Raw genomic sequence first — 27,005 nt, forward strand, 5'->3', positions numbered from 1 at the left:
AACATGAGCGTCGGAACCCCGACTCCCCGTCGAGGTGTCTTTGCTTCCTCTCGGGCCCATTCAGCCAGTCGCCCCAACTGCTCTTCGGTCGGCTGAACCCCATGTTGCCCTTGGTACTTTTGACCCCCATGTGTCATTGACTTCCCTCAAAGGGAGTCCCCCATCGTTATCGCCGGATCAAATAGTATATAGATTTATTAATTTATTTTAATCTTGTTTTTTTACTTTGTCATTTTATCTAACCAACTTCTATATAATAATTCAAAATCACGATAGTATTTATTTTTTTAAATGTTTTTATGAAAAAATTTAATTAGCATTAACTATGAATTAATTTAACAACAAAATAAATTTAAATAATTCCTTGTAACAAAATATAAATTATGACTTAATTTGAAAAAGAATAAACCAGTAAAAATTCAACCTAAATCCAATTTGACACGAACTTCACGAATTGGGAGTTCGGCACCAAATCAACCTAAAATCTCGACCCATTTTCCTCTCCCCCATCACGAAAATTCGTGAAGGGAATTTGGCGACGAACTCCAAATTCCTTGCCAATTTGGCGACGTGTTCGGAGTTCGGAGTTCGTCGCCAAATCAACCTAAAACCCTGATCCACCTCACCACCTGTCTTTGGCGAAGACAACGCTTCCCCCTCCCTCTTTGGCGACGGCGACAACCCTCCCCCTCCTTCTTGCGACGGCGACGGTGACAACCTTTCCCCCTTCCCCTTTGGCGACGGCGACATCTTGGTCCCACCAAAAGCCCACGTACCAACCCTAATCGCGTCAGAGTCACTCCATCGGTTGCTTCTACCCAACGGCGTCGCCATCTTCTCTCCTTCTACTCCACTCTACTCCGGTCCCAAATTAGCGATCGCCGTCGCTCGCCAACGTCCCAGACGAGGCGTCGATCCGAGGTGCGTTTTTCTTCTTCTGATCTGGCGAAGAATCACAGCTCCCGAGCGCTTTTCTCTTCGCTTTTTTTCGTCGGGTCTCATTTTCCCCAACTGTCATCGCTTTTCCGATTGTTCTCTTTTGCTCACTTCTTGCTCGGAAGCATAAAAATGTGTTTTTTTCCTTTGAAATCTTGTTTCTGAATGATCTAATTGGTGGACTCAGAATAGTGCACTGGTATTGATTCTTTTAGAATTCCTGGGTAGGTTTAGAGGCTTTCCCTTTGCAAATTGGCCCCCCCCCAGCCCCGGCCCCGGCCTCAGCCAACGCGCACCTCCTCCACTTCCCCTCTCTCCCCCGCCAAAAAAGACGCATGTACCCCCTCCACCTCCCCTTTTTGTTTTTTAGTTTTTATTTTATTTTTATTTTTTTTTAACACATACTTATATATACATACTTATATATTTTTAATTTTTAATTTTTTTTAATTTTTAATTAATTTTATTTTAAAATTTTTTTATTCATACTTATATATTTTAAATTTTTTTTTAATTTCATTTTTAAAATTAATTTTATTTTTAATTTTTTTCATTCATACTTATATATTTTAAAATTTTTATTTAGTTTAAATTTTTAATAATTTTATTTATTATTTTTCATTAATATTTATATATATTTTTAATTTTATTTAATTTTATTTAGTTTTATTTTTTAATTAATTTTGTTTATTATTATTTTCATTAATACTTATATATTTTTTTATTTTATTTAGTTTTATTTTTAATTAATTTTATTTATTATTTTTTAAAAATGTTATTTAATTTTATTTTTTAATCAATTTTGTTTATTATTTATTTATAAATTTTTTAATTTTTTCAAAACACCCTCTCCCTTTAAATAACGCATCTTCAATTTCCTTGATACATGTCAAAATCTTTCATCCTTTAAATTACTCTACTTCCAATCCTTGATACATATTAAAAAATTTTCATCCTTTTAAATTATCCCACTTCCAACTCTTGATATATGTCAAAACTTTTTACTTTCTGTAAATTATCTATCCTCCAAATTTTGACACATGTTAAAACACCTCTCTCCTTTTAAATTATCCATTCCAACATTTGACACATGTCTGAACCTCTCCTTCCTTTAAATTATCCATCCTTCGAGCTTTGAGTGTTGAATAACTCCTAAAATTTATAACTAAAACTGACACACGATTATAAATATATAATAAAAAATTATTGAAATAAAACATCTCCCTTTAAATCCTCCTCTCACACTTCATTTTAGTCACTCTTCATTCACACCTCCTTCACTGACATTTCATTTCTCCTTCTTCTCTAAAATATGGATGACTATTTGGGCTTATTTTCGGATAGTTGGTCGATTGAGAATGATGTTCTAGTCGAGATATCTCCAATGACAATCGCGATTATCTGATCGAATTTACCGGATCGAGTTAGTTATTATCATTGTTTTATGTATATTCATTATTTATTTTATAAGTAGAAATTATATTAAGATTGATAATGTCATACTTATCATCTTTGTTATATTTTTATATAGATATTTAAAAGTAGAAGATATGATAAATTGGGTAAAGGCAGTTGGTTTGAAGAATGGTATTGTAGTGGTTATTAAAAATTATGCTAATTTAAAAGGTGGTAAGTTACCAAAGTGTCATCTTATGTGTGAAAGAGGTGGAAAGTATAAACCGCCACGATATCTAGTTGATGGGCGATCCTTAAAAAGAAATCTGGGACTAAAAATGTGAATGCCCATTTGAGTTGCGAGGTATACCAATACCTCCGGATGGTGTGATGTGGGGTTTAAGGGTTGTTTGTGGTTTCATAATCATCGATTAGCAGAATATATTGATGGACATGAGTACCCGAGTAGGTTAAAACCAAAGAAAAAAAACAACAGCACCACATCTCGTGAAATTCTTAGTATTTTGAAGGAAAGAGATCCATCAAACACTACGGGGATCAGCGTTTATAATGCTATTTTCACAAATAAATCCGCTAAGCGGGGTGGCCTAAATTCTATTAGGTATGTCTTGGACCAATTAATCGAGAAAGAATACCTCCATAAATACCGTACAAATCCAGGCACCAACGAAATCACGGATATTATTTAGGTTCATCCAAAAGTCTAAAGTGTCTGTCGACTTTTCATCTGTGTTGATCGTTGATGCCACATACAAGACCGATGAGTATCGGATACCACTATTGGAGGTTGTGGGTATCACATCCACAATGCGAACTTACTCACTTATGTTTGCGTATCTTAGTAATGAGAAGACAGAGCAACTGACATGGGCATTAGGTACCTTAAAAAGTGGATGGTTGAAAGAAGGCATCGTTGCCATTGGTATTTGTTTCAGATCGGTTTGCGCTTATTAATGCAATTGAAACATGTTTTCCCAATGCACGTCACATCCTTTGTATTTGCACGTAAACCGGTGCGTAATGAAGAAATGTGCCCCTATGCTTGGTCCGGGTGGCAACATTTTTATCGTCGTGACACTCACTCGTTAATTCATCGACACGATGGTCTTATCGGCATAAGTGGGATGTCGTGCGCAAAGAGTATCAACGATTCGAGGGTGCTCTAAATTATCTTTGGAATACGTGGTTACACCCTTACAAAGAGCGGTTTTTTTCAGCATGGGTTGATACATGTATGCACCTCGGGAGCGATTCGAATCAAAGGTATAGTCGTTTTATAGTTTTATTATTTAAATTTTGTTCGTTATTGTAGTATTTGACTTCTTTTCAATATTTAAACACAATGCATTTTTTATATTACAGGGCAGAATCTGCACATGCGAGATTGAAGTTATATTTGGGAGATACCGTATCATCCCTACAGACGTCTTTTGAAAAAATACATAAGATGTTGAGAATTCGGTTTGGGGATATTAAAGTCGTTCGAAAAATCTCTAAACATTCCACGCCATCAACATTTACATGATGACATTTTCGATCGAATAAGGTGTCGGATTTCATTAGTGGCGATGGAGTTGATTTACGGTCAGCTAAAATGTATTGAGAAGCATCTCACGCTATCCGTCAGATGAACTGTTCTATCAAAATTGTATACGGATTGTCGTGCGGCGTGATCTTGCACATTACTTTCAGAGTAACGCTCATTGGAGGAGATTGTCGATGCACGCACGTCAGTTTAATGACGAGGGAGCGAGCGTAACAGACATCCCGTTGTTGAGATATTAGATGGGATGGATCCGTATATCGAGAGCGTATGATAAACAAGTTTCTTGATATGATTGATCCATCTCGAAGTACATTGCGAGCTCCTTCATACAACACAGAACATACGGGTAGAGATGAGCAAAGTGGACGCCGCATATCTTCTTTCGGAGAAGCATCCACTTCGGGATCTAGGGTCTCTCAACCGATTGCAACATCTCGAGGAGAGGAAGGCGTGGAAGAGGGTCGAAGGTTCTCGATACTCAAGCGACCCATGATCACTCTCCGGTTCCACCCAGTGATACTTATATTGAGAAATTACATGCCTCTGCGGCGTTATATTTCTCACATTGACTGATGGTCATTGTGGATTCGAGCAATAGCTGCACTAATTGGATATGGTGAAGAAGATTGGGTTAAAGTACGATTTGAGCTTATGAAGAGATTCAACAAAATAAGGATATATATGATCAACTTTATCCGGATCTAAATTTGGTAACCAATCTATTATTCTCGTTGAATTATTTGACGGTGGGCACGAAATATATTGGATGGACGATATGCCTTTGGGAATTGTCATCGCATCAAGGCATACATTTGGTGAGAATATTGGGAGTTGTTTTACTCACTTGCCATTAAGAACTCCTCAGGTTCGAACCAAGCGCTGGCGATCACTGAGTTTTCTTATATCCTCGTTATCACCGTTCCGACTTGGTGGTGGCGTTCGTCGTATGAAGCTAAGGATGGGTCGCTCGATATAGGCACCACCACCAAATCGTCGGGAGGCGAATTTGGAAGCGATATTGATTAAGATTTCTATTTTATATGTTTTATGTTTTTTGTATTATTGCGTACTCTTCGTTTGTAAAAATTATATTTGTTCTAAGTTATGAATGTTCATTATTAATTGGTAGTATTTTTTAGTTTTAAATATAAACTAAAATAAATAAAAGATTATAAACATATAAAAAAATATTGAAAAAAATAAAACTGAAAAAAATTTGATAAAGAAATTGATTAAAAAAATTAATAAAAAATTAAAATTTAAAAAAATCAATTGAAAAAATATAAGTATTATGAAAAAAATAATAAATTAAATTATTTAAAAAATAAAAATAAATAAAATTTATATAAAATTGAAAAATAAAGTATTGATAAAAAATAATAAATTAAATTAATTAAAAAAATAAAAACTAAATAAAATTTATATAAAATTGAAAAATAAAGTATTGATATAAAATAATAAATTAAATTAATTAAAAAAGTAAAATTAAATAAAATTAAAAATATAATTGTATGAGAGTTATTTTTAAATAAAATTAATTAAAAAATTAAAACAAAATGAGAATTAAAAAAAAAACAAAAAAACAAAAAGGGGAAGTGGAGGGGGTACATGCGTCTTTTGGCAGGGAGAGAGGGGGAGGTGGAGGAGGTGTGGGTTGACCACCCCTCTTTTTTTTTACTCATAAGACTAATCCATTACTTCGTTCTCCAGTGTTTTAATCAATATTTTTTAATTCAGTTTAATTAATTTTAAAAATACTGTTTTTTATTTTTTTTTAATTAATTTTATTTAAAAATAACTCTCATACAATTATATTTTCAATTTTATTTAATTTTATTTTTAATTAATTTAATTTATTATTTTTTATCAATACTTTATTTTTCAATTTTATATAAATTTTATTTATTTTTTTTTTAAATAATTTAATTTATTATTTTTTCATAATACTTATATTTTTTCAATTGATTTTTTAAATTTTAATTTTTATTAATTTTTTAATCAATTTCTTTATCAATTTTTTTCAATTTTATTTTTTTCAATAATTTTTTATATGTTTATAATCTTTTATTTATTTTTAGTTTATATTTAAAACTAAAAAAAATACTATCAATTAATAATGAACACATTCATAACTTAGGAACAAATATATTTTTTCCAAATGAAGAGTACATGTAATAATACAAAAAAAACATAAAATCATATAAAAATAGAAATACTTCGTATCACAAATGAGTGCGTGTCCTGTAATGAGTGACCCATCCTTTAGCTTCATACGATGAATGTTGCCACCACCAAGTTGGAATGGGTGGTGCAGGATAATGAGGATATAAGAAAACTTATATGAAGTGATTGCCGATATGAGCGATAGCTATTTCTCGACGCTCTTGATAATATTCTCACCAAATGTATGAAGTACAAGATTGTACCTTGATGCGATGACAATTCCCAAAGGCATAGCGTCCATCCAATATATTTCTGGTGCCCATTGCTCGAAATAATTCAATAAGAATAATAGATTGGTTACAATTTGGATCTGGATAAAGTTGATCATATAGATCCTTATTTTGTTGAATCTCTTCTATAAGCTCAAATCGTACTTGAACCCAACCTTCTTCACCATACCCAATTAGTGCAACTATTAGTGTGAGAAATATAACGCTGCAGAGGCACAGGTAATTTCTCAATATAAGTATCACGGATGGGTGGAACTGGAGAGTGATCATGGGTCGTTTGAGTATTGAGAACCTTTGACCCTCTTCCACGTCTTCCTCTCCCTTGAGATGTTGCAATCGGTTGAGAGACCCTAGATCCTGAAGTGGATGCTTCTCCGAAAAAAGATATGCGGCGTCCACTTTGCTCATCTCTACCCGTAGGTCGACCTCTATGTTCTGTGTTGTATGAAGGAGCTCGCAATGTACTTTGAGATGGATCAATCATATCAAGAAACTTGTTTATCATATGCTCTCGCATATATGGATCCAACCCATCTAATATCTCAACAACGTGGGATGTCCTGTTAGGTTCTGCTCCCTCGTCATTAAACTGATGTGCATGCATCGACAATCTCCTCCAATGAGCGTTGATACTCTGAAGCGGAATTGGAATGAAAAAGTAATGGTAATGTGCAAGATCATGCTCGCATGGCAATCTGTATACAATTTTGATAGAACAGTTGCATCTGCCGGATAGCTGGTGAGATGCTTCCTCAATACATTTTAGCTGACCAGAAATCAACAGAGATTTTTTGAACGACTCTTAATATCCCCGAACTGAATTCTCAACATCTTATGTATTTTTTCAAAAGATGTCTGTAGGGATGACATGATATCTCCCAAATATAACTTCAATCTCGCATGTGCAGATTCTGCCCTGTAATAAAAAAAATGCATTGTGTTTAAATACTGAAAAGAATTGAAATACTACAATAATGAACAAAATTTAAATAATAAAACTATAAAATGACTATACCTTTGATTTGAATTGCTCCCGAGGTGCATACATGTATCAACCCATGCTGAAACAAACCGCTCTTTGTAAGGGTGTAACCATGTATTCCAAAGATAATTTTGATACTCCTCGCGCATGACATCCCACTTATGCTGATAAGACCATTGTGTCGATGAATTAATGAGTGAGTGCCATGATGCATAAAAATGTTGCCACTCCAGACCAAGCATAGGGGCACATTTCTTCATTACGCATTGGTTTATGTGCCAAATACAAAGGATGTGACGTGCATTGGGAAAACATGTTTCAATTGCATTAATAAGCGATAAATCCCGATGGCAACGATGCCTTCTTTTCAACCATCCACTTCTTTAAGGTACCTAATGCCCATGTCGGTTGCTATGTCTTCTCATTACTAAGATATGCAAACATAAGTGAGTAAGTTCGCATTGTGGATGTGATATCCACAACCTTCTATGTGGCATCGATATTCATTGGACAGCTCTAGACTTTTTGGATGAACCCAAATAATATCTGTGATTTCGTTGGTGTCTGGATTTGTACGGTATTTATGGAGGTATTCTTTCTTGATTAATTGGTCCAAGACATACTGAATAGAATTTAGGCCACCCCGTTTAGCGGATTTATTTGTGAAAATAGCATTATAAATGCTTTTGATCCCCGTAGTGTTTGATGGGTCTCTTTCCTTCAAAATACTAAGAATTTCACGAGGTGTGGTGCTGTTGGCCATGTCAAGCACAAATTCTTTTTCTTTTGGTTTTAACCTACTCGGGTACTCATGTCCATCAATATATTCTGCTAATTGATGATTATGAAAACCACAAACAACCCTTAAACCCCACATCACACCATCTGGAGGTATTGGTATACCTCGCAGCTCAAATGGGCATTCACATTTTTTAGTCCCAGTATTTCTTTTTAAGGATTGCCCATCAACTAAATATCGTGGCGGTTTATACTTTCCACCTCTTTCACACATAAGATGACACTTTGGTAACTTACCACCTTTTAAATTAGCAGAATTTTTAATAACCACTACAATACCATTCTTCAAACCAACTGTCTTTACCCAATTTATCATATCTTCTCTACTTTTAAATATCTATATAAAAAAATATAACAAAGATGCATAAGTATGACATTATCAATCTTAATATAATTTCTCTACTTATAAAATAAATAATGAATATACATAAAACAATGATAATAACTAACCTGATCTGTGGTAAATTCGATTGTATAATCGCGATTGTTGTTGGAGATATCTTGACTAGGAACATCATTCTCAATTGACCAACTATCTGAAAATAAGCCCAAATAGTCATCCATATTTTCAGGAAGAGAGAAGGAGAAGCTGAGAGGGAGATATCAGTGAAGGGAGGTGTGAATGAAGAGTGACTAAAAATGAAGTGTGAGAGGAGGATTTAAAGGGAGATGTTTTGACACGTGTCAAAAGTTGAAGGGTGGGTAATTTAAGGGGAGGGGAGGTTCTGACATGTGTCAAGAGTTTAAGGGTGGGTAATTTAAGGGGAGGGGAACATGTCAGTTGAAAGGGGACCATTTAAAGTTATGAGAGATTTTGACATGTGTCGAGGGTTGGAAGGGGTCGTTTAAAGGGATAAAAGATTTTGACATGTGTCGAGGGTTAAGTGGGGTAATTTAAAGGGAGGGAGGTTTTGACATATGTCAAACATTGATGGAGGGGGTGTTTTGACAGGTGTCAATGGTTGAAGAATGACGAATTTAAATGAAGGGAGTGTTTTGACAGGTGTCAATGGTTGGATGATGGGTAATTTAAAGAGGGTGAGAGATTCTGACATGTGTTATATGTCAATGGTTGGAGGGAGGGATGATTTAAAGGGAGAAAAGATTATGATATGTGTTAATAGTTGGATGCGGATAATTTAAGTGTCAAATTAGGAATGTAATTTAAAGGAATGGAATAATTTAAAAATTATATAAAATAAAAAAAATTTGATAAAAAAATAATAAACAAAATTGATTAAAGAAATAAAATTAAAAAAATATTTAAAAATTAAAAAAATAATAAATAAAATTAATTAAAAATAAAACTAAATAAAAATTAAAAAAATATAAGTATTAATGAAAAAATAATAAACAAAATTAATTAAAAAATAAAACTAAATAAAATTAAAAATATATATAAATATTAATGAAAAATAATAAATAAAATTGATTAAAAATTTAAACTAAATAAAAATTTTAAAATATATAAACTAAATAAAAATTTTAAAATATATAAGTATGAATGAAAAAAATTAAAAATAAAATTAATTTTAAAAATGAAATTAAAAAAAAATTAAAATATATAAGTATGAATAAAAAAAATTTAAAATAAAATTAATTAAAAATTAAAAATTAAAATTAATTAAAAATTAAAAATTAAAAATATATAAGTATGTATATATATGTATGAGTTAAAAAAAAATTAAAAATAAAATAAAAACAAAAAAACAAAAAAACAAAAAAAACAAAAAGGGGAGGTGGCACATGTTCTTGATTAGCTCTAAACGATCCAACTTTATACTTCGGTTCATTGTATCGGCTTTGTACCAAGTATTTTTGAACAGACAATATAATGATAACATTGTTGAGGCCAACCGTAGATTGGGGTGCTCAATCTGACAGTTGTACATTTCCCTGATGGAGTTGTGATGTTTAAATGATCAAACTTTATACTACAATTCATTGTATCGACTTTCTACAAAGTCAGCATATTCAGTTCTATCCTTAAGTGATCTCCTGAAAGTACTCATGATGTATAATGATAATATCTTTAAGGCCACTAGGAGTTTTTCAGTTTTTGATTTGTGGGAATGGTAGACAAAAGTAGTGTCAGTTTACTAGTTATAGTAATTGTCATTGTTGATCTGCCTCATTTATTGCAAACTTGAGATTTGTTGGTTGACATTAGTTGATGAATAAAAAGTTTGAGATGGTTCAGGCTTGTCTATTTGCTATTGTTCCCAAGGACGATTTATTAAACCGAACTTGTATCGTGACTTTGATAGGATCAAGCTTATAGAAAGCTTGCTCTCTTTGGGCAAAAATAAAAAAATAAAAAAAATGAAGAGTCACTTATTTCAATAGTTTAGTTACTTGATTGATTCTGATTGTTTATTTGGGAATTCTTGTGTTAATGGAATTATTAACATGTTCTAATCAACATAGTTCGCCTCGATAAGATGTGCCTTGATTATTACTCTTGTAATTATTAATGCACTGTATTTTTTCCTCTTAAGTCATTACATGTGATATCTTAATGTTTTATTTTGTGCTGTCTGATCTATTAGCAAATATGATAAGTTTACGACCCTCCCTTTTCTTCTGATGCAGGAAGTATGGAAGGAGAGTGAAGTATCTGCCGAGGAAGAAGAGAATGATCACCTTTTGTATCTTTTCCTTGTGTTGAGACTTATCGGATAGTTTGGGATATTTGATTACGGAATATTTTGTGAATTTGCTTTATGAGTCTTGTAGAACTTGGTTTGGATCTTGTTGAATTTTTTGTATTGGTTATGTTGTGATGTGGTATTGTGTTGTTGAACTTGGTTAATTGAATATTTTGCATTGTTACTTGGTTGTGGTTATATTGTTTGATTTGAAATTATCGTTACAAATCCACGATGAAAATGGGATTCGTTGTAAATTTACAACAAAAATGAATTCGTCTTAGATTTGGCGATGAATTTGTTTTCGTCGTAAATTTGTAGCGAATCCATTTCCGTTACAAATTGTGATGAAAACATGATTTGTCCTCAAATTCGGGATGAAAATTTATTTTCATCAAAGAATTGTGTTTGGTGAATTATGTAACAAATTTTATTTTTGTTGTAAAATTATAATGAATTTGGCGATAAAATAATACTCATTATATAATTGATGACAAATTTACACATTTTTATCACAGAGTTTGACAATGACTTATTCGTGATGAAAAATTTTTTGTCATAAAGTTGGTCGCAAATTGTCTAGTAGATGTTCATACATAGTTTACCATTTATGTTCTGCATTGTATCCAAATGATTTAAGATTAGAAGCTTATTGGGATTGATTATGTTCCACAAGTAATCGAGTGCAAAAATGATCATCTCTTCTTTGATGAAAACTTTCAGAAAGAATTTGTAAAACCAATCACGGTATTTTTGTTTTAGTCTAAAACAAATCACGGTAGTGATTAAATTGAGACAACATGAGAGGTAATATAATAATATGTACATTAATTTTGAGTTCTAGTGAGTCTAATCAGCAATCGAAGTTGTTGTTGAAGAGGACCAACGGAGCTTGCCATGGAGGATGATCCTGCTCCACCGACTCGGGCTCAAAGCAAGACAAAGGCACGGCGCCAAACATTTTCTCCACAAATTCCATCCATGGATCCTCCGACTCCTCATTCCACCGACTCGGGCTCAAAGCAAGACAAAGGCACGGCGCCAAACATTTTCTCCACAAATTCCATCCATGGATCCTCCGACTCCTCATCAATGCAGCATAAAGCCATGACTTCTTGTTCCCCAACATCCCACGGCTCCTGATCAATGCACGGCTCCTGATCAATGCAGCTTAATGCCCCAACATCCCACGGCTCCTGATCAATGCAGCTTAATGTCCCAACATCCCACGGCTCCTGATCAATGCAGCTTAATGCCACAACATCCCACGGCTCCTGATCAATGCACGGTTCCTGATCAATGCAGCTTAATGCCATGGCTTCTTGTTCCCCAACGTCGGCGAACGGTGCAATTTCGCCGGCGCTCAAGGCCTCCACGAGCCAGTTTAGGGTTTCGTCCTCCGCCACTGTCTCCACCGTGCCTACCGCCTGTTCGACCGCCTGCAGCGGCGGCAACACAAATCCTATCCATGGATTCTCCGCCATGTCCACCACCTGTTCGACCGCCGGCAGCGGCGGCAACACAAATCCTATCCATGGATCCTCCGCCATGTTCACCACCTGTTCGACCGCCTGCAGCGGCGGCAACACAAATCCTATCCATGGATCCCCCGCCATGCCCACCACCTGTTCGGCCGCCTGCCGAGGCAGCTCCACCGCGGTCCTCGCCTTCTCCCTCTCGACCCTGTTGCGCACCAGCGCCAGCTTCATCTCCGCCAACCGCACGAGCTCCGCGGCCTGCTCGATTCCCACGTCGCGCATCCTCCATCCGCCTCCGGACAGCACTTCGTGCATGAGCAGGCTCGCCTCCAGCTCCCTGTTGCCGCGATCCTGCCGGATGAGCTGCTCCCGCAGCTTGGCCGCCCGCTGGCGGAGGAACCCTTCCTGGTCCGTCTTCTTGCGACTCTGATCCGATTCCGGCACCGCCCTGAACCGCGCCGTCACGCGCGCGGCCTCCGCAGGCGAAGGCCACACCTCCGGCGCCTCATCCTCCAGTCCGTAAACGACGGCGCAGGCGTCGATGCTACAGAGGGTGGCGAGCTCGCTCACCTTCTTGAGGAGACTCCGCTTCCGCTTCTTGAAGGTGGCGCGGCGCGTGGCGTCGTGGGCGATCCACCCGAGCGTAACCTTCTTCCTCGGCATTCTCCCAAGAATTCTAAACCTTCTCCGATCATCGAAGCCTAATTTATAGGCAACGGGCCGACTCCTAATTCCCGTTGGATTGAGAAAACAATCCAGGTAGAATTCTTGATTCACAAAATAAAATCTTTTAGGCAACGGTCACAAATTCTAATTCCGTTAGGATTCAAGAAAGAATTCTTATTCCGGTAAGATTCAAGGAAGAATTCAGTCTAAAAACATGATTAAAAAAATTAAAATCTTTTTGAATCTAACAATAATGATTAACTCGGCATTAATAGTTGTGTACAAGTGATGTTTAGTGTCATGCGAAATTCTGCAGTAACCAAATATAACAGCACTGTTTCGCATTCTGATTTAGTGTTGTTTAGTCCATCGTTTTCCTTCCATTTTCTATTAATGATCTAAAAATTAGAACCCCAATTGTCTTTATCCTTAAGCCATAATCTAGTGTTTCCACAACTAAACGGGGCAACTTCTTATATGAGTTCTCTCTTTTCTAGTCCTTCAAATTTTGGGAACACATGAGTGCATCACTTCTGTATCTGTATTTAGTTGCCATTGATGTTCTTTTACACCAGTTCAAATTAATTAGAGGCATTGCTTGTGATTCTAACCATTGCCATTCGAAGTGGATCGCTTAACAGTGTTAGTAAAAGACTTTGAAAACGTTTGTGAACATTGCATATTTGCATTCAGGTTTATGGAGTGCTTTCTTCAGAGTTCAGCCTTGCTATTCGAACTGTAGTTCATCCGATGATTTTTTTTTTCCTGAAACATGGAATTAAAGTGAAATAACCGAATCCTTGTAAGTATAATTTTTGTAAGGTTAAGGTGCCATCCTCAATTCCTCATTAAGCCTTCACAATTTTATTAAAATATTGACATTTTGAGTTCAAGCTCCGCATCAAGCTCAGTGTCCTGCCTAAATTTTCTTCCATTCGATGCATCTGTAAAATTTCCCTTTTCCAGGCGAAAATAGTCTCATAGTTCCCTGAATTATTTGGGACAAGAATCTGATGATGGGGAAGGGAAAGGAGAGGCATCTGATTCCTTAAGAATGATGGACCAAAATTCTCAGATAATGGAGGAGAAAGGCCACCCACTGTCTTCATCAATTTCTTCCTCCCTCTTCATCGCAGTATAAGTGGAGCAGGAATATCATTGTTCTCAGCAGTTCCTTGGAATATATTCTGAGTGACCGAAGAGTCACTATGAATCTCTGCACAGAGCATGCATGATCTTGTTCTTGATGGTGCATTAGAAAAGCAGGCATATGCAGTCCAGTAACTATTTTGTTCTATCAGAAAAAAAGAAGAAGAAGAAAGCCATTGGATTCTGCTGTGAAATCTAGGCCTGATATCATATGAAAATCCAGTGTTTAAATTTTATGACTAGTTAAACTTTGACAGCTTGCTGTTGCTCCTCAATCATATGTTCTCTTCTGGGGTTGTGTCCCTTGAACAGTCCAAGCAGCATTAAATTGAAATTAAGACTGGTGGAACATGACCAAGGGGGAAGTAAGCTGGTAAAATGGATATTGTAGAAAAATAAAAAAGAATGTATACTTGTTATGTTTATCGATGTAGATCCCGTCACGTAACGACTATTAGAATATAAAATTGTGGAGCATTTTAAGTGGATTAGGAGAGAATATTAATTATAGGCGAGGAAAATGTTTTTTAGGCCTATATGTAGGCATGTAGCTGAAAAATAATTAAAATTCGTGAGCTAAAAAAAATATTGAAAATTGACGGATATATAGGAGGAGAAGTCTTCATCCTTTGGCTACGTCTTCCTCTTTGCTTTGGACTTGTGTGAGCGCCGCCGCCAGCCATGGCTTCCCTGCTCTTCAAGGACAAGAAAGGCGGCGGCGGAGGTGTCAACTTCTCCTGCGTTTCCCCTGCCTCCGCCGCCATCTGCACCAGCATCGACCTTCGGTCCACGGTTCAGCCTGCCGGCGGCGGCAGCCGAGCCCTCGACCGGCACACGCTCCACCTCCGCGACCCACGCCGGCGGCCCAAGTCCACCGCGGTTGCGTCTGTGTCCCAGGTGCCGTTGAGGTCCAAGACAGTCCGGCTCAAGAGCTCGGAGAGACCGCGCGGCGGTACGGTCAGCGTCCCGGGGTCAGCGCGGTACCTGCTCGGCGGCGACGAGGAGGAGGAGGACGGCGTCACCATCGACGGCGACGCCTACTTGGAGGAAACAGAGAAGGATTTGGCTCCCTTGGTGTCGCTAGACCCGCCGACGCTGAGAGCGCTGATGAGCGAACCGGTTGGATTTAACGCCTGCTCTGTTTCCGCCGCCGCCGCCGCCACTAAAAGGCAAAACCAGGTTCGCTACTCTCCCAAGTTGAGATTCTTTTTTTTCCTGAAAAAAAAAACAAAAATTTACGCGACAAAATCCGATCTTTTAAGCTCCAAACGAGGAATTAACTGATTTTTCCCATCCATTAATTTGGATTCACGTCAGGTTGTGGCGCTGAGAGTGTCATTGCACTGCAAGGGGTGTGAAGGGAAGGTGAGGAAGCACATTTCCAAGATGGAAGGTGAATGATACCGATCGATCATCCCAAATTAAGCTACAGCATGATCTCAGTTCTCGAAGTTTAATCTCCATTTACTCCTTTTGGCTTCGTGATTAGGAGTGACATCATTCGAGATCGACTTCGCGTCCAAGAAGGTGACGGTCGTGGGCGACGTGACGCCACTGGGAGTCCTCAGCAGCATCTCCAAGGTGAAGCACGCCCAGTTCTGGCCATCTCCTGCTCCACCATCGGATTCCCTGTTACCACAGTAATTTCAGAGCTCGATTTCTGTTTTTTTTTTTTTAAAAAAAAAAAAAAGCAAAATATTGCTGATGATCGTCCAAAAGAAGGAAGAAGATGAATTGATGGAGTAGAACAGGGCTGGACCAAAGGTGAAGGAAGCAGGACGCTGGATTGTAGGTTAAAAGAAACAAGAGAAAAACAGAGGCAGAGTCGGTTTGTTCAGGTTTCAGTCGTTTGTCTAATCTTGTTGCTTTGGGAGACGAGTGAGTGTGTGCCAATATCAATTTAACTTGTAGTTGCTTCTTTCGATGAACTTATAATCTATCAAAATCTGAGTCAGGATCAGTGTGACGGGTTGAGTTGGCCTGGAGAGGATCGCATCGAAACAGGCAAATAGTAAGGTTGAACGGGTGTCATGGTTCGTACACTGTGCTAAATCGAGGACCATGAGGGCAAGAAAACAGAGCAGACGTTTTGGATCGTAGCTCATGCATTGAAGGAAGCATTCATGTTTGTTTGGTGGTACAATCGCATATAATTCCCTCATCAGCCTTCAATTATTAATTTTCTGACTGTTAGCTGGTGAATTCTGCAGGAATGTTAATGACTGTTTACTCGGCAATTTTATTTTATTTACTTGTGCACAGTTCAAGTACAAATGTAATTAAAAAATTAATTATGTGAAGGTCGATTATTCCGTAATTTATTTCTTTCGTATAATTCGGGATATGTATTTTTTTCTATAAAAGTACAAATCTAACCTCAGGCGATTCCTGAAGAGAAAAATAAATAAATAGTTGATGAGGAGTTCTTTTCCTGGAAAGTAATGCATGAACAACAGGATCAATCAAGACGTTACAGATAAGCACGAACGCTTCAACAGCTAAGCATTCATTTCAAATGGAACGCTTGGGTACCAATTTTTGTGTTTTTATTTTTTGATTAAAGGAAAATTAATAAATATTTGTGGTTGAAAGGAATAATAATGGATAAAAATTAAATAGATGTACTTTTTATTGAAATCGTGCATTTATTATATGATAGTATCCCATTTAGTCGGTCCATTTTTATTTTTAAAAAATATTTTTTTAATTTTCTATTATAGTATCTGTTATAATTTTATAGTTGCTATATAATTATATCTTCTAGTGTGGTTAAAGGTGATGCGTTGGCATGGCTCTATGTCCGTCTCAAGGTATTTAAAAGGGAAATAGAAATCAAGCAAAGTCTCGTTAGATAGGATAAACTTTATTCCACTAGGGATTGTTCCTTGGGATGTTTCGTGACACAATTAGATCCTCTGTGAAAGATGAATATGGTAACATTAAATTTGGCATGATTTATTTAATTATATAAATATTTTTCATCGATCATTAGGATTAATCAAGATTAATCAAGAGGAGATAAATTGGGAAGTTATAGTTGACGATTAACCTTACCATTATAGCAATATCTACTTCACCCAACTCAACTGAGGGCACAATTGTATCATCAATAAAAAGAAATAATTAATTAATTAATTGGGTAACATTGAGCTTGGCATGATAGTATAATTGTATCATCTATGTGGTAAAAAGTAATTCGCTCATCTCTAGTGCCCCCACCAATTCGTCTCTATGCCAATACGGAAGAGGTAAATTACAAATGACTAGTAGCCATTAGTGTAAATGACCAAAGTATGAAAGAAGACATATCGTAAAATTTTGACGCAAGACCTCACACAATTGTATCATCTATGGTGGCAAAAGATGAATACGCTTGCCCCTAGCGCCCCCGTCAATCCGTCCTAAGACCAATACGGAGGAGGTAAATCATGAACGGTTACTAGTCTTGGGAATAACGACTAGCACATAAAAGAGGTATTTAAACCTCGATTATATCGAGATTCGAACCCCTGACCTTATTATGATAATACAATGGCGGATCTAGGAATTTAATCATGGAGGGGCGGCCGCGATCTGAGCATGGCGAATTTTTTTTAACAGTTAATAACTTCTATGTAATTAAAAAAAATAATTTAAATAACTTGGCATACAGGAGAAAAAGGTATAATATTATGAAAAAAAACTCATACAATAATATTAAAATATTAAAGCAGTCTACTAACGAATACGTGACAATTGCATTCTTCGAGACTCCATGTTCTGAAAAAGACTGTAAAATTAGCTCATTGTCGACAGTATTAAAAACATCTTTCTCGATATAGACTGCTAAACTATCATTCATCCATTCATCTCCAATCTTGTTTCGCAAATCTGTTTTGACAATATTCATTGCCGAAAACACTCTTTCAACGGTTGCAGTAGCAACTAGAAGAAGTAAGGCTAGCTCAATCATCCGATAAACCAAAGGAAACACACGGTTCTTCATTGTTTCAATCATTTTCTTTGCAAGAGCTCCCAAATCTGAAATGCCTTCAAACCATTCATCTGATCTGACGTCATCAATATATGTTTCAAGCTCTTGTTCAACCAACATACGCTCATTCCAAGAAAAATCATCCTCATAAAAATGAGCCAGACGCACTAACTTCTGTGCATCAAATCTAGAGAACGAGTTCCTAGGATCAAGGCATGACATATTAATCAACAAATCTGTAGTTGTTTCAGAGAAACGGCTATCCATCTCCTGTAGAATAATATCGATAACCTATAATTTAAAAATCAAACAACAAAAGTAAAAATTAATAAATATTCTACAGTTTAAAAGAATTTAATTGACGGTAAACAAAAAAAGAATTATGAAATTACCTCACAAAAGATTTCAACATGGCAGTAGTGATAAAAATTAACATTTTTTCCATCTCTCTTCAAACGTCTACGGCTGTTGATATTATCTGTCATATTAATTATTTCAATGGAATGAGTATTACAAAACTTCTTCACATCCTCAAGTAAAATATCCCATCCAGAATCTCTCAACTTTTGCAATTTGCATTTCACATTATTGATCAAACGCATCGCATTCACAATATTTTGATCTTTCTCTTGTAGAACGGTTGACAAATGATTTGTGATTGTCAATATATGTTTCATCAATAGTAGAATATGTTGGTGCAACCTTAGGTCAAGGTTGACCTGGTTGACCCGACTCGAGGTGACTTGACTCGAGTTGTATTTTGATGTTTGACTTGGGAAGATTGTCGGTGCAATTAGGTCAAGGTTGACCTAGTTGAGTTGCATGTCGATGTTTGACGAGAAGAGAGTTGTATTCTTGATGTTTGACAAGAATAGGTGTTTGGGAGATTGTAGGTGCAACCTTAGGTCAAGGTTGACCTGGTTGACCTGATTCGTGAAAAGTCCAAGTATGGAGACTTGGCACTGGAAAAGTCCAAGTACGGAGACTTGGCACGGGGAAAAGTCCAAGCAGGTAGCTTGGCACGCGGAAAGTCCAAGTATGGAGACTTGGCACGGGGAAAGTCCTAACTGGGATGTTAGGCAGTGTGGAAAGTCCTGGTGAGTGAAGCCAGGCAGTGGGAAAGTCCTAACTGGGATGTTAGGCAGTTGGAAAGTCCTGGTGAGTGAAGCCAGGCAGTGGGAAAGTCCTAACTGGGATGTTAGGCAGTTGGAAAGTCCTGGTGAGTAAAGCCAGACAGTGAGAAAGTCCTAACTGGGATGCTAGGCAGTGTGAAAATCCTAGTGAGTGAAGCTAGGTGAAAGTCCTGGTGAGTGAAGCCGGGCAAGGGAAAATCCAGATGGATCAAGGATGATCGGACATCTGGTGTTGAGAAGGTCAAGTAGGTCAAGGGAGTGACCGGATACTTGACACGAAGAGAAAAGTCCAAGTGGGTCAAAGGGATTGACCGGACACTTGGTGAGGAGTCTTAGCAGGTCAAGGGAGTGACCGGATGCTAAGCATGATGTACCAATAGGTCAAGGTTGACCGGATATTGGTTTGGAAGATTTGGGACTTGGTTTGGGCAAAAACCAAGTTCTGGATCGGTCTGCAGACCGATCCAGCGATACGTTTGTGTATCTGATCGATCTGGTGACCGATCAGATAACAAACAGAAGGCAAAGCGCAGTTCTGTGAGCTTATTGATCGGTCTGGGGACTGATCAGCATGAAGTCTGATCGGTCTCCACGACCGATCAGAGACGCAGCCGAGAGAGGTGGGATCGGTCTGTGGACCGATCCAGCTGTGGCCTGATCGGTCCACAGACCGATCAGGAAACGAACAGAAAGTTGGGAAACTTTCTGTGGAGCAATCTGATCGGTCTAGGGACCGATCAGCCCAGGGCCTGATCGGTCCCCAGACCGATCAGAAGGGTCCTGGACCGATCAGGGTGGAGCCTGATCGGTCCACGATTCGACCGTTGAGTCACAACGGTCGCTCCGTCTTCTCCGCTGGTTTCTGTCTTCACTGTGCAGGCTCGCAGGTTATAAAAGGAGATCAAGGCTTTGGTGCTTCTTCTACTTTTCTTTTTCCTTCTCTTCTGCTGAAGATTTGTGAGCTGCGATAAGAGCTCTGTTGAGTTCCTTCCGAAAGCTTCGCGTGAGCTTCCCCGACTGGAACAGCTGCTGCTGTTAGGGTTTTTGAAGCTGCTGCTTCATCCGGACTCCAGTCGACGAGAAAGCAAGTTTGGTAGAGTGCTTGTGTATTCTTATTGTATTTCTTGCTTATTCTTTGTACTTGTACTCCTGTTTGCTGTTGCAAACAAGTGTGGCGAGGTTTCTCCACCCAGAAGGAGTTTTTATTAGCCGGTTTTCCGGGGACTCATCCACCGACGGATTGATTGGGTTCGTCCACCTTACGGACACGCCGAGGAGTAGGAGCATCATCTCCGAACCTCGTACATCACTGTGTTAAGGTTTGATATTTTTCCTTTCGTTTCTAGTTTATTTTTCCGCTGCGCTAACGAATTGTAGGAAGAAACGAGCGATTTGGGGCGGCTATTCACACCCCCCTCTCTAGCCGTGTCCATCGATCCTAACAGAATAAACACAAATTCATACCTCTCCATTCTTTCAACCAAAGTTCTACTTAAACCCTTAGAAGAACGATCACCATCATCAATCAAATTTTGAAGAACTTCTATAACAGATGGCCACATTTGTTCAATACGACATAAAGTTGAATGATGAGACCCCCATCGTGTATCTCCAGGTCTAGCAAGACTAGTTTCTTGGTTTAGTCCTCTACCAGAACTAATCTCTCATCTTTCAAGAAGTTTAACTTTTCTGTCATGTTCAAATTGTCGAAGTTTGTCGGCCCTTTTGCAAGATGATGCAGATGTATTCACAATCGAACCAACAATCCACATGAAATCACAAACATATTGATTTGCTTGAGCAACAGCTACAACCACTAGCTGGAGTTGATGAGCAAAACAATGAGCATACAATGCATACGGATTTTTTTTCCATTATCAGTGATTTTAATCCATTAAATTCTCCAGACATATTAGAAGCACCATCATATCCTTGACCCCTCAATCTCGCCACTGACAAACCATACTTAGCAAATAAAGAGTCGATTGCCTCCTTCAAACAAGCAGTTGTAGTTGTTGCAACATGAACTACAGCCATAAATCGTTCAATCACCTCTCCATATTTGTTCACATATCTAATAACAACTTCCATTTGCTCTTTCACTGAACAGTCACGAGCCTCATCAAGTAGTAAAGTGAACCACCTATCTCCAAGATCAGCTAGAATAGTATTTGTGGTCTCAACTGCACAAGCATTCACCAATTGCTTATGAATTTTTGGGGCAATCATTTGATTATTTCCAGGTGCATTCATTCCAACAACTGCCGCAACTTCTGGACACTCTGAGCTATACCATTTGAGCAATTCTAAAAAATTTCCTCTATTGGATGCTGTCGAAGACTCATCGTGCCCCCGAAAAGGAAATCCTTGTAACAACAAAAATCGAATTACTTTTAAAATGGAAGTCAAGCGTTTGCGATAAGCAACTTCAAGCTCATGTTTCCCCGATGAAAATGAATACTCCACACTTTGTCTTTGATTCTTGAAACCTTCAAATTGTATTCTTGCCTCATTGTGCGCACTACCAACTCCACCTACATGCTCATTGAATTTTTCAATTGCTTTTTTCCAATTTATGAAACCAGATCTTGTAAACACATCATCTCCTCCAAATCCTATATTACTAGGTCTAAAAAGATAACACCAGAAACAAAAGGCTGCATCCTTTGAAACACTATACTCCAACCAATCACGGTCTTTAAACCAAATCTCTCTGAAACATCTATTGTCTTTACCCATTTTTTTTCTTGGAAAATTATGGGCTCGAGGTTGACAAGGGTCCATAGCAACATATTCTTTTCGAATACGATCTCTAGCACCAACATCATACTCTTCAATCAATTTTCGTAAACCAGGATCAGCAACAATTTCTACTTCACTACTCAGATTTTCAATATTTTCAAATAAAATTTGCGGAGGAGGAGGAGGTGGTGGTAGTTGTGGTGCAGGAGTAGATTCTTCATCCCGAACACTAGACGATTCAATTGAACTCCTATGCCTCTTTGCAAAATATTTCAACATTTTCTATAAATTATAATGTATGGGAAAAAATTATCAATATAAAGTGATGTGAACAATTTAACAATAACACAATTAAATTATTTAGTATCATTCGACACAATTCTTTTAAAAAATAAAATTAATTTAACATAAATTATCAATATTCACAAATTACAATTAACTAACAACTAATAAAAAAACTAATTACATATTTAGAGTTTATACAAAAATTAAATTACAAATTATCCAACCATTAAATATACAAAATCTAAATTTTTAATTATCCAACAATCAAATATAAAAAACAACTAAACATTTAAACAATCAAAATTTTAGCTTGTTAATTGTATCATACATTGTAATCAAGAAACAATCAAACAATTATTAATAAAATAAAATAAAATCTACTTACCTGAATGAAGGCTGAAGGCGTTTGGACTTTTTTCGCAAGTAAGAAGATGGATCAGAAAGGGTTCCTCTTTTGTCGGCACTCGGCAGAGAGAAAAAGGCGCAAGAAGATGGACCTGGAAAGGTTCCTCCTTTGATCGGCACTCGGCAGAGAGAAAAAAAGCTCTGGGCGCAGGGCTTTCAGTTTCAACTTTGCCGCTTTAGTCGGCGCTCGGCGGAGAGAAAAAACAAAGGGCAAATCGTAAATCACACGGTTCTGTGAGAGATAAATAAAAATATCAAAAATATAAAAAATAAATTGAGGAAATGTGTCAACATGACAACATGCTTCACAATTAACAAAACGGAGGAGAGAAATAAAAATATTAAAAAGAAACCTTTGTATATGGAATTATGGAAACGTGTCAACGTGGACGTGGACCACGTGGTTCACAATTAAAAAAAAGGAACCGGCTTCAACTCTTTGTTTTCTTCGCTAATCGCTCGATGGCCGACGCTCGTGTTTTTTCTCCGGCTGGAGGCTGCTGCGGCCTGCCGCCTGCTTGTGAAGAGTTTCTTACCTCCCCTGCTCCTCAATTTTTTTTTTTGCTCCGCAAGCAAGGGGGGGCGACCGCCGACGCTGCCCCCCCCGGTACATTCGTCCCTGTGATAATACTTTATGTACTAGCCACTAAATTATCCTGAGAAGACATAACTATAGTATTTATAGTGACAAAAAATGAATACATTCGCCCTCAAGACTCCCGTCAATCCATTCATGGGAAAGAGGTAAATCTATGATCCTATGCATGGTATATAACGATCTGATTTTCTAAGTGCCGTAACATAATATTCGCTGACAATATCATAGTTATCAATATTAATTACAAATATTTTTTTTTATTTAATAACCGATAGAAATCATAACTGATGAATTATTCGTATTATAACAATTATGATTAGCATGGGTGAGAATTGGAGTATTTATTTTATAACGGTTACGAAAAATAAAAATATACGGAAATGAAATAGTATTATAAATAAAAAAAAAACATTCTTTTAATTATTTCAAAAAAATACAGTGCTTTTTTTATTTTTTGTTTTTGTTTTTTATCCAATAATTGTTTTTCTTTGTCCCGAAGATAATAATAATAATAACGACGATAACAATGATATTTGGATATGTTTGCTTCGTCTCGACGTTACGCGTGGCGAGCCAAAAGGTTTACTGAACTCGCTTTATTTCTACCCGAAAGGTACCTCTCTTTCCTCGTCGGTCCCGCGCGTTGGGTCACTGAGATGAGGGAACGTAGAGTGCCGATCATGGAAGTTCTTAGAGAGTACGCGTCGAGTGCGCGTTACCAAAAAATAGTGGCGGTGCCTCTTTCGTCTCCATCTATTCCTCTTGTTCTTCTATATCTTAGCACAGCGGGTTGATCCATTTTCTCTGATAAGCGAGGAGAAAACTTAGGTAGCCGATCGGTATCGTATCGTCAGAAATAGCCTGTTAGGTTTCTCTCTTCTTGTTGCTTCTATTGGATTAAACTCTGTATTTGTTCCGCGATGATCTGGTTTTCGAGATCGTGACATTAGGGTTTTTTTTCTGTTATTTACTTCTTAGATCATGACTGGTATTCCAAAAGTTTGATTTTGATGAGAAAATCTATTTTCAAAGATTGAAATCTGCCGAGCCCTAGACGAATCTATATCTCGTCGTCCTCTAGCTTGCCACTCGAAAGCCGATGCCTTTTTCCCTTCTTTGATTTATCTCTAGATGCAAACCGTTTTCCTTCTCATCATAAAAATGTGATTTTTTTTTTTTTTTTGCTTCTGTTTTGTTGAAGTTGAATGGGTAGCAAGCAATGAGAGTCCGGATAATGGGTTTGGTAGGATCACTTGTATTGTTTTGGTGACCAATTCTATTACCTTTCGCTACGACTTGCAAGTGGCACAAATAAAGCTTGAAAACGAGTGCCAATTTTAACTAAAACTATCTTGATGTTTATCTCTTTATAGTTTATTGTTTTATGTCTCTTTCAATCTATTTAATTATTAGGATATGGGTTAGAATCTGGAAATATATTTGCCAAGCCTTACTGAATACTGCCGATGAAAGACTGCTCATCATCCATACGAATTGTTGACCCTTCCTTTTTGTTTGGTTTTCTTTTTAACTCCTTCAATACTTTGTCCTGGTGAATAGAAGCCTTTTAGTTTGGGTTTGCCTCTCTATTGCTATTATATTTCTGTTCACTGTTGATGCTGTCTTAGTGTAATTTTGCTATGTAATAGTATCATATGAATGTAATGAATACAATAGGGGGAATGGATAGATTGGAAGTGATTCATTTCAGGAGTAATATTCAAGATTTTTGAGTTTTGCACAGTTGGATTGTAAATCTTAAGCTAGTGGAGAATTTAAACAATCTAATCTGTGTAGAATTTGTTTCGAGTTCATACCACTTTTTAAGTTTGGTAAGATATTGCTAAATCAACGGCTTAGATGATTATAAACAAAATCCCTTTGCATGGGACTTTGATTCTTGTAGCTGAATAGCTGATCCTGAATTTCTGTTAGGTATGTGCAATGTTTTGTCGTTGAACTAATGCTCAAAAGGCTCAATATCGTCCTCATATGATGTTAATTCTCTGATCATCTTTATAGTGCGCCTCTTCTTGCAAGTGATGTGTAATTCTACGTTAGCTTTGTGTTTATTGCAAATGCTTTTCGTTTATAACATTTCGGAGACGGGATAAAAAAAAATTATATTCAAACATGATAAAAATATTCTCCAGTTGCTCTAATTGAATTGGATAGTTAGGGGATAGATAGAACAAAGAGAATTCTTACCATGGAAGTAGTTTAAGCGATTGAATACAGTGTCTCATTGAACAACTAAGATCGATCAGGTGATACCAAATAGTTGTAAACCGACATGGCTTGATGATAATGATGGTGATGGTGCTTTTGAACATGCTTCTCTCACACAAGTAAATTGGTCTCTGTTTGGAGTCTACATTGATTTTGCACTGTTTTATCTTCAATGTTTCATATAATATTTATCCTAATTGGTAAGAACTTTCTTGGAAATCACTGACAACAAAGTTATATATATATATTTCCTTTTTGTAGTGAAGATTGAACATGGGAGGTGGAAAAGATAAGCATGATGAATCAGACAAGGGTTTATTTTCAAACTTAGCACACACTATTGGTGGGCAAGGATACTACCCTGGAGGCTACCCTCCTCCTCCAGGGGCATATCCACCACCACCTGGTGCATACCCACCGCAAGGGTATCCACCTCAGGGATATCCTCAAGGCCATGGCTATCCTCCATCGGGATATCCGCCTGCCGGATACCCGCCATCAGGATATCCCCCTGCCGGATACCCGCCATCAGGATATCCCCCTGCCGGATACCCGCCATCAGGATATCCGCCTTCCGGATATCCACCGGCTGGATATCCTGGTCCATCAGCTCCACACCACGGTGAGTCCCATTCTTGATGACCAACATTCACATACCAAGTTTATAGGTGACATGGTGTTTACCTGTGGGCATATTCTGGATACAGGAGGACATGGATCCAACCACACGGGGGCATTGCTGGCCGGTGGAGCAGCAGCAGCAGCTGCTGCCTATGGCGTGCACCATTTGTCACATGGGCATCATGGGCAAGGGATGTATCCCCACGGATTCGGCCACCATGGAAAGTTCAAGCACCACAAGCACTACGGCAAGTTCAAGCATGGGAAATTTATGGGAAAGCATGGCATGTTCGGAGGCAAGCACAAGTTTTTCAAGAAGTGGAAGTGATGCAAGTTAATATCCTGATGCTTGGTTTGGAAACTATGGCTGTATATCCATACGTTTCATTGTTGGAGAGTGTTGCGCTTTAAATTTATTCAGTTGGGATTTAGCAATCTGGATGCTCGTAATTAACTCTGTTTTCTATTTTTAATACAATAGATAATATATCTCGTGAACTTTATATTCTACGGAGTTGGTTATCCTCCTGCTATGCTTGACGATCTGGACCATTTTGTTATATTTGTAGTGTCATGCTCTGCCAATTGATTAATGTTTATCATCTGTTTGATAAATGGTACTTTGTATGTAAATTGGTTTTATATTCACCGATACGTCTGAATCGTCTTGAATTCTGACATTGATACACAACGATATCACTCATCTACAAAAGGTATTAGACGATAAAAAAAAACTGAATAATTTAGTTGAGGGAAATAATACAAACCTCATTATTTGAATCAATATAAAATTATATAAAACTAATTTCATATCTTTAAAAATAATTGAGTAAAATATATGATAAAAAATGTTAAGTTATTGCACAAAAAACTTCTTTCATGAATAAATTCCTGGCATGTTCTATCGTTTTTATATTTTATGTTTGTTTAATGTTCAAGTTGAAAAG

The 27,005-nt window shown here is 37.3% G+C and overlaps 4 protein-coding genes and 1 long non-coding RNA gene across 8 annotated transcripts; 3 read left to right on the plus strand and 2 right to left on the minus strand.

Moving 5' to 3' along the window:
• Positions 1-406: 406 nt before the first annotated feature.
• Positions 407-10,963, plus strand: LOC122000008. Its single transcript, XR_006116887.1, has 2 exons — positions 407-921; positions 10,724-10,963. It is a non-coding gene; the product is annotated as an uncharacterized LOC122000008 (long non-coding RNA).
• A 752-nt stretch (positions 10,964-11,715) lies between these two features.
• LOC122000009 lies at positions 11,716-12,929 on the minus strand. Its single transcript, XM_042554590.1, has one exon. It carries the CDS (start codon positions 12,918-12,920, stop codon positions 11,778-11,780), a length of 1,143 nt encoding a protein of 380 aa, XP_042410524.1. The 5' UTR covers positions 12,921-12,929; the 3' UTR covers positions 11,716-11,777.
• A 1,765-nt stretch (positions 12,930-14,694) lies between these two features.
• LOC122001203 (protein SODIUM POTASSIUM ROOT DEFECTIVE 2-like) lies at positions 14,695-16,407 on the plus strand. 2 transcript variants are annotated; one of them, XR_006117296.1, is made up of 4 exons: positions 14,695-15,251; positions 15,390-15,465; positions 15,562-15,950; positions 16,028-16,407. XR_006117296.1 is itself a non-coding variant. In XM_042555828.1 (3 exons), exons 1-3 carry the CDS (start codon positions 14,754-14,756, stop codon positions 15,714-15,716), a joined length of 729 nt encoding a protein of 242 aa, XP_042411762.1. In that variant the 5' UTR covers positions 14,695-14,753; the 3' UTR covers positions 15,717-16,026. The 2 variants fall into 2 exon arrangements, 1 of the variants encoding a protein (XP_042411762.1); XM_042555828.1 differs by lacking the exon at positions 16,028-16,407 and having other exon boundaries at positions 15,562-16,026.
• Positions 16,408-17,620: 1,213 nt separating this feature from the next.
• LOC121999291 lies at positions 17,621-21,431 on the minus strand. Its single transcript, XM_042553991.1, has 3 exons — positions 21,039-21,431; positions 17,801-18,336; positions 17,621-17,645 (listed from the first exon to the last, which is right to left on the minus strand). Exons 1-3 carry the CDS (start codon positions 21,429-21,431, stop codon positions 17,621-17,623), a joined length of 954 nt encoding a protein of 317 aa, XP_042409925.1.
• Positions 21,432-23,880: 2,449 nt separating this feature from the next.
• LOC122001205 (glycine-rich protein A3-like) lies at positions 23,881-26,568 on the plus strand. Of its 3 annotated transcripts, none has more exons than XM_042555833.1 (3): positions 23,881-24,036; positions 25,699-26,059; positions 26,145-26,568. In XM_042555833.1, exons 2-3 carry the CDS (start codon positions 25,711-25,713, stop codon positions 26,384-26,386), a joined length of 591 nt encoding a protein of 196 aa, XP_042411767.1. In that variant the 5' UTR covers positions 23,881-24,036; positions 25,699-25,710; the 3' UTR covers positions 26,387-26,568. The 3 variants fall into 3 exon arrangements, with proteins under 3 accessions (XP_042411767.1, XP_042411765.1, XP_042411766.1); XM_042555831.1 differs by having other exon boundaries at positions 23,917-24,071; XM_042555832.1 differs by having other exon boundaries at positions 23,919-24,076.
• Positions 26,569-27,005: the final 437 nt, after the last annotated feature.

Source organism: Zingiber officinale, chromosome 7A (genome assembly GCF_018446385.1).
Source record: "Zingiber officinale cultivar Zhangliang chromosome 7A, Zo_v1.1, whole genome shotgun sequence".
In the NCBI taxonomy this organism is placed as follows: Eukaryota; Viridiplantae; Streptophyta; class Magnoliopsida; order Zingiberales; family Zingiberaceae; genus Zingiber; species Zingiber officinale.